The sequence below is a fragment of the Scardinius erythrophthalmus genome (assembly GCF_964197995.2).
Source record: "Scardinius erythrophthalmus genome assembly, chromosome: 24".
In the NCBI taxonomy this organism is placed as follows: domain Eukaryota; kingdom Metazoa; phylum Chordata; class Actinopteri; order Cypriniformes; family Leuciscidae; genus Scardinius; species Scardinius erythrophthalmus.
In genome coordinates, this window is record NC_138244.1 from 22,196,739 (window position 1) to 22,208,549 (window position 11,811).

Consider the following 11,811-nt stretch of genomic DNA (forward strand, 5'->3'; position numbering starts at 1 on the left):
AATTTATCTGTTTAAATCAACATGATGGAAAATTATGAGTAAAATTTTTCCAGCTACTTGCACAGGTTCATTGAGTTCACGGTGAGCGTACTCACGTGAGCTTGAATGACAGTTTACATCTTAAAATATTCATTCATGTTGTAAAGACTTCTCCGATTGAAATCTATTGCAGGGAAATGGAATTTTGTAGAAGTGGCTGTTAATATTTAAACCACCACAGTGCACTAAATTAAACAAGCAGGTTAACGTCGTGCAACATTTAACGTTTTCTTTAACGACATTCACGTGGCGTCTTGAGGGGATGCATCGAGTGCTTCCATCATAGCAGACACAAATACTCACTAACACACGCCAGGTTGCCTTCCGTCATGGTTCACTAGTTGATGTGTCACACACTAGTGCTCTGTGCGTTAATGTGCAGCCTCTGACAGCTAAAATGAATCTGAAAGGCATCAAGGAAGCGCTCCTACTCCTTAGTCAGCTGTTCAGGACAAGGCCGACCGGCGGGATTACCTGAACCAAAGCTGATTCATCTTAAAGGAATATTGCACCTAAAATTAAATGCCACTAAAGTCACCAAAATTAACCCCCTTTAACAGTGCCCTTGTAATCTTAAATCAAAATACTTACCTTCCCTCTGATGACGTGTTTACTGGCGCGAGGGCGGGACAATAGCCTGTCACACATGGATCACAGCAAGAGCAAACCATAACAATCCAATCAATTACAGGTGGACAAAATCAAGTCCCGCCCTACATTTTTCTTGTTCGAAAAGACATTTACTTTTCGGGAAGAAAAGACTATCACAACTTCTGTTTCATGACTTTAAACCACACTTTTCATTTCTCTTATACATCTCTCATTCATTTGTAAGTTGACACGAAAGAAACTGAAATGTAAATAAGTAAAATATGATGAAGTAAAATATGGTGTGGTATATTCTCTGTAGGTTCATGGGCATTCCTCATCTTAAAGGAGCAGCTCAGCATTATCATTATTTACTCACCCTTATCTTGTTTTATTTTATTTTATTTTTTATTTTTTTGTGGAGCACACAAGCAAAAACATCTTTAAGGTGCAGTCACATTTACTGTTGTTTGGCAAATTTTCATGGGTGAAATCCAGTTATTTGATTGGACCCTTTTCACATTTCCTGGCCCAGTGAGAAGAGAATTATGTCAAATTTATCCTCATGCAGATTTCAGATCAGGTTCACTTCGTCAAAGTGAACTTCGTCTGTGTAAGTTTTGCTTCATATATCTCTACACTATTGATTAACAAAAGAAAATGAACTTTTTTTGCCAATTAAATTTCACTGAAAAAGGTTGTGTCCACATCTTTACCTTGGCAGCCATTTATAGTGATGAAGCTTCAAAAAACACTATTCAAATATACAGCTGACATTATATTGCACTATTATGCTAATGGGAAAATACCATTTGTTTGGTGGATGACAGTTGTATATACTGCTTTTATGATTTTTTTTATATTTTATTTTTTATTATTATTATTTGGAGCTTGACCGACATAGTCACTATGAAATGTGAATTTTCTTGTTTTGTGTTGCATGGAAAAAATAAAAGCATATGGGTTTGGAACGACATGAGGGTGAGTAAATAATGACAGAGCAGTCTGTCACGGGTGAAATAAGATTACATTTAGTATAATAAATGATTTAATGAAATCAAGTCCATTTAAAGCTGCTTTCTACAATCGCTTATCGCGGATTATTGCACGTTTGCAGGGTGAAGACATGATCAGTCATGTGTAGATGGTAACCATAATTTGGTCAAATTTAGATACTGTTTACTTGGAGGCCTATACAGCAGGCCGTAACCTTCAGCAGCAGCACATGCAAATGAATTTCACATAATTAGGTTTATTATCTAAACATCCCCATTATGATCACTTGATTTAGGTGGATAAATTCTGTGGGGGTTCAAACGTTTGAGCTCACTGTGAAAATCTGGAATTCAAAGTCTTATTTATACCTGGAAATACATTACAAAGCAATATTATGTTGTAAAATAATAAGAAATAAGGTTCTGCACTGTCACTAATCAAATAAGGAAATGTGTATAGCAAATAAGCACAATGTGCTCTTTGGAACATTCTCATGCGGGATGACATGAATCAGGTTTTGCACAAACCTGGATGATCAAATAAATGATAAATTCTGAAATTCTAAATGTCATGCTGATATTATCATTTCTAATGAAACAGTTTGTATATAAAAAAGCTGACTTTTGAAAAAGTCTAAACTATTTATTTAATACCGCTGAATCAATCTAAATAAGTTCATTTATGCCAACCAAACTATTACTACTCCTATAGAAATATTGCAGGTTACCACTTTTTACATTGCTTGAACGTGGGGATGTTAGCTTGAATTCTGCTGGATACAAAGTTTTCAAGAGCTTGCTTGACTTCATCTGAGCTGAACCCTAGCGTGCATCTGCTCCCATGTCAGTTGCTCACTGTTTGGTCACATTTTAGTGCATTTTCCTTCGTTGGCACACTGCAGATCAGCCAGTGCAGAAAAGATGCTAAAAGCATCAAGGAAATTCTTTGTAGGCCTCAGCGTCTACTAAATCATTTACAGTGCAACCCCGGCAATAAAAACACGTACACTTGCACATGACTGAAACATGTTTGATAAAATGGTTTTTATTGATATTAAAAATGAAAGTACATGAATTGTGCATTTCGGACGTTCTAGCGTGCAGAGGTTAAATCAATTAAAATACACACAGGCTGCGGGGGCTACTGATATTAAACTGTTGCCAATGAAAGACAAAAGATCCCTTCATTTTTAGCGCAAAAGGACGTGTTTTCCTCACACGCCTTGTTTCGCACGGAAAGATAAGTAACCAGTTTGGAAAGAACAACAGGACTGCAGTCCTTGCAGGAATAACATAATAGACAAATGGCAATGTCTCTGGAAATATGGGATGTTTAAATAATACAAAATAATGATAGTAATTATAATAATTGCACTGCTTAGTCACAACTGATACGAATCAGATAAATATTGGATTATCAAGGCAGAGGGATACACTGCAGGCACTTAGACCTTTAAGTTTCAAGATACTAAGCGATACTATAGTATAATTTTTGGACCTTAAGATGGGGCTTATACAAGAAACGATGTTGGCTTGTTGTCCTTGTTTGAGAAAATGGCCTTGTATTGGGTTTTTCACATAAATCCGCTGATATTTCCTGAGTATTAGGGTAAATAAGTATGGTAGCCCTTCAACAACTGAGATGAAGATACATGGACGACTTGAAAAAACACCCCGACCGAAAGGAGATGAGAGGATTTAGGGCATATTATTGTAAGATTTTTACTGTAACTTATGGCTGCAGTTCAATTACTCTGCAACAGGAACAAACCTTGAACCAGGGACAGACTCTTCTCAACCTCCAAAACATGGCATACCAATATTATGATACAACAATGAAGACTGTAGTGGTTTTGTGTACAATAGTGGAATATAGAGACCGGGTTTATCCAGAGCCTCGTGAGGAAAGTTAAACGCAAGTTTTTTTGTAGTTGTTTTTGTTTTTTTTACAAACAGAAATCCATTTGGCAGATTAAAAAGCCATGCGGGAGGGAGAGAGAGAGAGAGAGAGTATTCTGAGTATGTGCCTATTTTTGTATTATAACATGCCTAAGCAATCCAGGCTACAGCTGCTGTTAAAATATTGATTTTAAAATAGCTCTGTGGCAACCAAAAGGAAAAAAAAAAAAAGGATTTTTTTTTTGGTACAAAGCATCTACAAAAAGCATTTACATGTAAAATGGGTAAAGAAAAAAAGAGAGCATATAAAATAAAATCCATCATCAGTTGAGCATCAGTGCTATGTATATTACTGTATTTGGACTGATTTTAATATATAATTTTATAACAAAATAAATAATGCCTTTATACAGTGCCCATATTTGTACTTAAACAAACAAACAAAAAGAAGCTTGGCGGCTCATTACGCAAGATACAGCTCAGACTAAAAGAATATTACATGATGTCCCTGGAAACGAATTATAATATATATTTCCATATTTATTCTATATATATTTATATATATGTATATATATATATATATTCAAGTATTTGTTTCTCAGGCAAAAGCATGTGAATACTACGGATAAACGTTTAAAATATATGTTAGTTGACATTATTGCGTTTTTTCCCTTTGAATTGATATTTGTGCCTTTTTTTCAGAACTGTAAAATAACGTTACAAAAACACAAAGCCTATTTTGCAACAACAAGAATGTCACGGTACCAGAAACCAAACTGGGCTTATTTTTTTTCTTTTTTTTTTCTTTTTTTTTCCTTGAAGCGTTTTAACGAATAAGAACATAGAAAATACAAACATCCCACTTTTTCAAGGTCACAATGTCCCTCTTCCTGCAGTGCAAAGCAGGGGTTTTGTGCAGCGACGCTCGAAAGGAGGCGAGTTCTTCACGTCCAGGCATTTCAACATGATCCCTTCAGCGTCCCCACACAGCTCCTTCCTTTATCGCAACGGCAGCGCCGGGACCCAAGGCATACGTCGCGTGTCTTACGTATACGCAGCTGAAATCCCCGCAGCCAATATGCTCTTGTTTACTCTTTCCAAAGTCACACTTTCCTTAAAACGGAAAGTTTAATAAAGTTTCAAAGGAAAAAAAAACATGCTTTTCAACCCCTTCTCCTTTGAGTCCATTCCCAAAGCTAGCACCATGACATTTTTTGAGCTACATGTTCATAGTCCATAAAAAAATAGTGCCTTTTTTATTACTTAACAAGAACTTTGACGTAATCCGTGGCGATGTGCAATTCGCAGATTCTTCTCTGCTTTTCATTTGTGATTACAAGGTGCTGGAACAGGAATCTAATTTTACAACAATTCCTTACAGTGTGGATGTCCCTTTATAGTTACAGGTGCAAACTAATATTTAAAAAGGACTAAAAGAGAGATACTTTTGTCTCGGGAGAATACAGTGGAATGGGTTCGTTCATGCTAGCTCTAGCTGTTCCTCGCGTTCTGACGTCCTCCAAACTGGCGAAAACGTGCGACGTTCCGCAGCTTCGTCGCTCTTTCTTTTGCTTCTTCACCTGAATTGTGTTCCTCTCATTTATGATTTGTTGGTGAACGAAACAGCAAGAATAGAAACTTGAAGAGCGTGTGAGCACGTCTGGTGGGGAAGGAAGAAGGGTTGTTGAGGACTGCCACAGAAATGACGTCAGAGACAAAAAGCTTTGATCCCCTAGTCTTTTTTTATCGACTCTGTGCAAATGATCCTGGTTTCACTTGTGGCTGACGTAGTTTTCTGTGGGATGAAGGATGGGCGGCAGCTTGCTGGGAAGTGTGATGAGAGGCCTGTGGTGGTGCAGTTGCTCCTGGGCCTTGATTCTCTCCGCCTGCCGCCTAAACTTCTTGGCCCGCAGGATGGCAGGGACGCCCCTCCGTAGCCTCTGGGCGGCCTTCTGTTGCCACACGTCATATTTGGAATATTTCACGGTCACGTGCTTTCTTGGGACATCCTGTTGCGAAAGTAATAATAGTGTTAGAAAATGACTCCTGAAACAGTTTGAAATTCTCACAGATATCTTCTACGATTGCTTGGAAGATCTCTAAAAATGACTTTAAACTCTCTGAAACTCAAAAGTTTTGACTAACGATTTGAATGATTTTGCAGATATTTTGCCAAAAACCCTAAACTACCAAGACAACACCCCACTTGAAATTCTCTTGCCCAATCCTCGTCTTTCTTAAAGTCTTAGTTCACCCAAAAATGAAAAATCTACCATTATTTACTCACTCTCATGTCGTTCCAAACAGTCTCCTCCTTTTAAAATCCATACAATGAAAGTCTGTAATTTTGGACCCCATTGACTTTCTTTATATGGATAAAAAAAATCTTCAAAATATCTCCTTTTGTGCTCCGCAGAAGAAACTCATATAGGTTTGGAAGGACATGATGTTGAGGAAATGATGAATTTTGGTGCAAACTATCCTTTACCAGATGTTATTTAAAGTGCTATCAATTTCTAAAACTGACAAAGAACAAAACTCAACACTGAAGAATGACAAGGAAGGAGATATGGGCATTGTTCCATTTGTCCCCAATGTCCAACCAGCTAGTCAACATCCAGGTCATTTTGAGAGACACTGGTTTCGTAACCCAATCCAAGTATGTGATGTAAATCTTTAGGAAAATGTCAACCTAGATATGACCTCTCACTTCTATCATATCATTTTCCACTTGGTCAGCAGCTTTAGGGCAATACTTGCTTACTAGTTCCTTACTCTTGCTCATTGTTTTCTTTAAACCCACATGCCAGGATGGACAAGTTTGGCAGAAAGCACAGGACAATCAAGATGGTGCGTGTGATAAAGTGCTGGAGAGTTTTTTGTTGTTTCCCACGGTCAACATACCTGTTTAAATGCGGGCATCACCGGGATGACCTGTAGGGATGTGGCTGAAACGTCCCTCTCTGACTTGGCAGGTTTAGCGCAGTATTGTTCCAGTAGAGCTAGGTTACAACTGCTAAAACAACACTCTTCCACAATCCCACGATTTTGAGAACGCCGACTATTCGACCTACTAGTTGGTCGACCTGCAGGGATACAAATAAAGATCATAAGTTTACGGCTGAAGCGCTTAGATGGTCACATGTCAGACAAAATTGATTAATTTCACCCAAAAATGTCATTGCAAACCTGTGTTCAAAACCATTTTTTTGTCCATGCAGTGAAAGTCAGTGGTGACCAATGTTGCTTTGGACCCCATTGACTTCTGTTGCATGGTCAAAAACAGTTTTTCAGAATATATTACTTTGTATTCCAGAAAGTCATACAGGTTTGGAAGGACATTAGGGGGAGTAAATGTTGACAGGATTATACAATGTTGATTGAACTATACTAGTCTAAACTGGTTTGCTGGTTTCCCAGGTTTGGGGCACTTGTCAAATGCTCCAACTGGCTGACCAGGTAACTCTACTGAAAAAGTTGGTTTGATAATCATTCATGTTTTAAGTTCCCAATCACTGAGCTTGGTCAAGCTGGTGTTTAGCTGGGTAAATAGGCATCCAGCCTGAACAGCTGAAAGGTGGAAAAAAATCCCTAATTAAAACCAGCCAACAGACGAGCAACTAGCATAGACTGATTTATTTTTTATTTTATTTTTTCAGCTGGAGATCCAGCTGAACACCAACATAGCCATGCTGAAAGGCCATTTGACCATCTCAAACCAGTTAAGACTAGGGGGGGAAAAGCAAGAAAGAAGAAGAGATTTGGCTCAAACTCTCCAAACAGTTGCCATCAAACATGCAAACACATTCAACAAACTCTACAAACAAGTCAATGTAAATCAAGCTACAGTGGCCTGATTCCATTGTCAAAGCAGATTCCATTATCGATTCATTGTGTTTTGACTGGGATGCATCCGCGGTGTATAATAAAGGCAAAATCTGTGGCATAAAATGGAGTCTGTTTATTTGTTTTCTCGCCCGGACTGATCTCGTTATGCCGTCTAATTGAGCTGTTCGAAATCGGTTTCGAAGAATTCGCCGACAACCCAGCAACACTGGGTTGGAAGACCGAAAGCCTACAAATAAGACAGCTAGAGTGTTGAAGGGCAAAAGTCTTCGCTTCTGTTTGGATGAGTAAATGGTGGATATCCTTTGACCTTGTCCTTTGCCAGCTCAGCAGAGATAAAGAGAGCATGAAAGAGAGGAAGGGGGAGGGGTAGAAGAACAGACTTGGCATGAAAGAGCGAAGATACAGGACACAGTAATGGAGGTGGGGGAGCCAGACCGGGGAAAAGGAAGGAACAATTGATTTTCAATCAAATATTATGCGAACGATTGGCGCTTCTCACAACCGCAATGATCTGAAAGGGTGTTCTTGATTGTAGGATGGGAAACATTGAAGAGTGGATCTGGTGGATAGAGGGGGGAAAATCTGCGCTGGCCCAAATTGGATAATGATCTTTCGGGGTAGTTAGGCTTCTGTGGACAAGAGAACACAAAGGCCTTGTCTGTTTGTCAGTGCTGGCGTGAGGAAGACGACAAATATTTAAAAAGTTGTGCTCTCGACCCCCTCCGTGCATGTGAACGGTGTACAACCAGCAGATGTATCTGGTTCTGGATTGAACGACCGGCAATCATTGCACCGAACTAGTGCAAATCAATTGGTTAGTATCTGTTACGCTAAACTAGTAATGAAGCTGTCTCAATCCATCCAGCCGTGTAAGAGGACAAACAACTTTTTTTCAATTGAGTGTAGCCTGGGAACATTTCTGGAGAGGTGAATGGAATGCCACTTGGGTACTATTACTTTCCCTGGCGGAATGTGCAAGTAAACAACCAGGCCATTGTGGCTCATTTAGCATCCCTTTCATATGCAATCACAGATATCGCGAGAGAATGCGCCCAGTCAGCACAATCTGCAGAGACTTCGCTCGTAACTCTGGCCGTTCGTGACATACAATTGGCAGGGTTTGCAACCAAAGAAAAGAAAACACAGAGATGTCCAAATGTACGTACTGAAATAGAAGCCTCTGTCTTCGCACACAAACTGTAGCGCGTCCACCAGCTCTCCACCACATAACGTTTCAGCTGAAGCGACTTCGAAGGCAGACAGGGTTAAAAACAGTATGCATATGGGCATCCGTACGGACCAGTACATCTTTATGACCTGCAGAGATAATGTGGTTTAGTTAGTTTAGATGGTGCATTTCATTTGTAATGTACAAAGCTGATTTTTATGCCATTTTTATATATAAAGATATCATGTATACCTTAAATACTTAACATAATACTGAACAACTACTATTAGCTTCCTCAAGGCATTGAATTTAGTAATGCAATAAAATGTCTGCATGCATGGCCATCGACTTGCTTGATCACATGGTTTAAACCAGTATGTCAATGTACAGTGTGGAAAACATTCAGTGTAGTTAACAATAAGTTAAATGTATACATGCAACACTGGAATCGTGTTTTTTCTCTCTCTGATGCATGTAGCCTTTGTTTTAGCAACAAACAAAACAAGGTCAGATTTTTGAGGAACTGCAGCATTATTTCTTAATACTTAATACACCCTGGGAAATTGTGCATTTAATTTTTCACTAAAAAGATGATATTTTAAAGTCTAAAGACCTGCTGATCAAGATCTTCCTCTGGTAATAGTCATTAGTTCCTTCGGTCCATTCCAAATCGCCAATGCAATTCTTCAAACACTCTGGGATTGTACTTGCATGCATCGACTTTTTAATTAACGCTAGAATATGCATTGCTTGTCCACGTCAAAAAGAGCTTTTATCTCCCTTATTTAGGCTACACTCTTACACAACGTTCAACAAGTTGCAAGACTGCTCAATATACCCAGCTATCTCATTCCACACAACTCAGCATATAATTTCCCTAAACCCAGCTCATTTAAAGTGCTGTCGCCCCCTTGCGCAACTTCTTCCCCGTGCGCGCGTATCCTGAATGAAGTGTCAAGTCCATTTTTATTTGTAAAGCGCTTTACTACACATTGTTTCAAATCAGCTTTACAGAAATTCATTATGTAAATTTCTATAATGTCTTATATTTCACATTTAGAGCTGTCAAGATGTTTAGAGCTGTTAGCAGTTTAGAGTGTCAAAAACATCTCCGTTGCATTACGCGAATTGATCGTGCACAAGACTGCATCAACAATCTCTTTTCGTTTGCAAACGTGTCAATTTCTGATGTTTATTCTTTTTCAATTTAAGAGAATTTCTTCAGATAGTCCAAGATTTCATAAAGGTTGTCAAAATATTTCCTTTACCTTATTTATCAAACTGTCCGTTCTCAAGCAGGTATGGCAAACAGAATGATGTTTTAGTTGGTCCTCCATGACAACGTACAAAAATGCGGTGCTGTTGTATTTGGTTGAAAAGGTCTGTTAGTTTCCCCAGTTGGTGTTAGGATGTTGTGTGGAGCTGTCCCAAAAATCAGGCGACAGGCAAAAGTTCTGTGAGAGAACTATTATATACCCAAACCCGCCCCTTAACATCCCCCTCCACCCCCCGCCCCTCTCGTGCGCATGTCCGTGAGGTAAAACTCGAAGTGGTCAGTGAATCTCCAGCAGTTTTCCAAGAATCCCAGATCACTAAAAGGTCAATGAGCATTAAAATATAGCCTATATGCTTTCCTAAAATATTAAGACGGCTACATCGTTATTTCACAAATTATTTTAAGTTAAGTTCCAAGTTCATTAATAGCCTAAATACATAAAACATATGTAGCCTAAATAAACTGATGAATAAGATAACGTTCGAGGTTTCAGAAACGCACACGTCATCAGTATCAGTGTACAGAGTTCTGGCAGGACAGTCGATGTGTAAAATTGTACAATGGAAAGTGCCCGGATGATAAGGAGTGAAGATGAAACGCTTTACGCCGTCATTTCCTCTGATTTCCACCTGCCTTATCGATCCTCACGCGAATAGTGGCTGTAATGATGGTAATTCACTTTACAGGCTGACCATTCAGAGCACTGAGAGGATAATGAACAATTAGCTCGACTTGAATTGAACTTAAATTGGTTTGATTGAATTACTTGGAAATGTCATCCATCACCTGGCAAAGCAATAAGGGCCATTATTTGATGCAGATGTTATTCTTCGTGGACACTAGTCTCCATCTGATATTAAGTGCAGGGTCCAAAATGTCTAATACTGCCTTACTAAAACACCTTTTGAAATTGTTTTAAATCATAATTATCATGTGAACAATAAATTATATATAGGTTATATAAAATTATATGATCAATACGTTATGAAAACATAATGTTTTTACATCAAAAGAAGTTCAGCAATTTCCACCTGTTTATATATTGTGTGTGTGTGTGTGTGTGTGTGTGTGTGTGTGTGTGTGTGTGTGTGTGTGTGTGTGTGTGTGTGTGTGTAAAAAAAAGTTTACATTTCTGCCTTACATTTTTTAATATAATCAAGTTGGATGTTTAAGTCATTGGTATACATATATATAGGCTATATATATATATATATATATACACACACACACACACACACACACATATATGTATATATACACACACACACACACACACACACACACACACATATATATATATTGAAACTAATATAATAGACTATAATATCAATGTAATACAGTATAATAACTAAATACATAATATATGTATATAATATATAGGCCTATACTATACACAATAAACATATCGTTAGCCTAATAGCATAATTGCCTTTAAATATAACTTAGGCAATTATGCTATGAGGCTAACGATATGGCAAATTGTTCATTGTTTTGAATGTCATGATCATTAAGATTAATGTAAGCTATTTTTTATTTTATCTTTTAAATGGTGTGATTGGATTGGCCAATAAATGTTTGATGAAAACTCATTTTAGGGTTGGAAATCTTGAAATTTTCAGGGTTGGAAAAATGATATTCCGTATAGGCAAACACGAGAATGACAAAATGTGGAGATCACAAACCGTGCATTGTAAAATTAACAGCTTCTTGCCAAAAACAACGCAAATGAAACGTTTAGATATGCAAAGTGATGATAAACAGCGCGAAGTCTGGTAGAAATTGATGAGAAAATTAGAGGAAAGCAATGCTCCTGTATTCTTTGATTAAAATGGCGCCCCTGCTGGTAAGATGAATAATAGCGGCGCGTGAAAAAAAAGGGGGGCCTGCTGCTGCTGGCATGAATTATCAATGCACTCTGTTACTGGAAGCACCATTATAAAGACATTAAACCTCTCTTCCTCTGTCTCCTATTATCCATCAGATGAAGGAAGCAGGAA

At 38.2% G+C, this 11,811-nt stretch overlaps 1 protein-coding gene and 1 long non-coding RNA gene across 4 annotated transcripts in view; both read right to left on the bottom strand.

Moving 5' to 3' along the window:
* LOC308685113 overlaps positions 1–600 on the bottom strand; it is a 60,816-nt gene extending 60,216 nt beyond the window's left edge. Inside the window, exon 1 of one of the 2 annotated variants that reach the window (XR_014029426.1) lies at positions 343–600. This is a non-coding gene — a long non-coding RNA (uncharacterized lncRNA). The remainder of the gene's footprint in view (positions 1–342) is intronic. The other variant, XR_014029427.1, reaches the window with a different exon arrangement.
* Positions 601–4,220: 3,620 nt separating this feature from the next.
* Positions 4,221–10,450, bottom strand: igf2b (insulin-like growth factor 2b). 2 transcript variants are annotated; one of them, XM_081355434.1, is made up of 4 exons: positions 9,807–10,450; positions 8,537–8,687; positions 6,426–6,607; positions 4,221–5,530 (listed from the first exon to the last, which is right to left on the bottom strand). In XM_081355434.1, the coding sequence occupies exons 1-4, from the start codon at positions 9,873–9,875 to the stop codon at positions 5,294–5,296; spliced, it is 639 nt and encodes a 212-aa protein (XP_081211560.1). In that variant the 5' UTR covers positions 9,876–10,450; the 3' UTR covers positions 4,221–5,293. The 2 variants fall into 2 exon arrangements, with proteins under 2 accessions (XP_081211560.1, XP_081211561.1); XM_081355435.1 differs by lacking the exon at positions 9,807–10,450 and adding an exon at positions 9,152–9,404 and having other exon boundaries at positions 4,336–5,530.
* Positions 10,451–11,811: the final 1,361 nt, after the last annotated feature.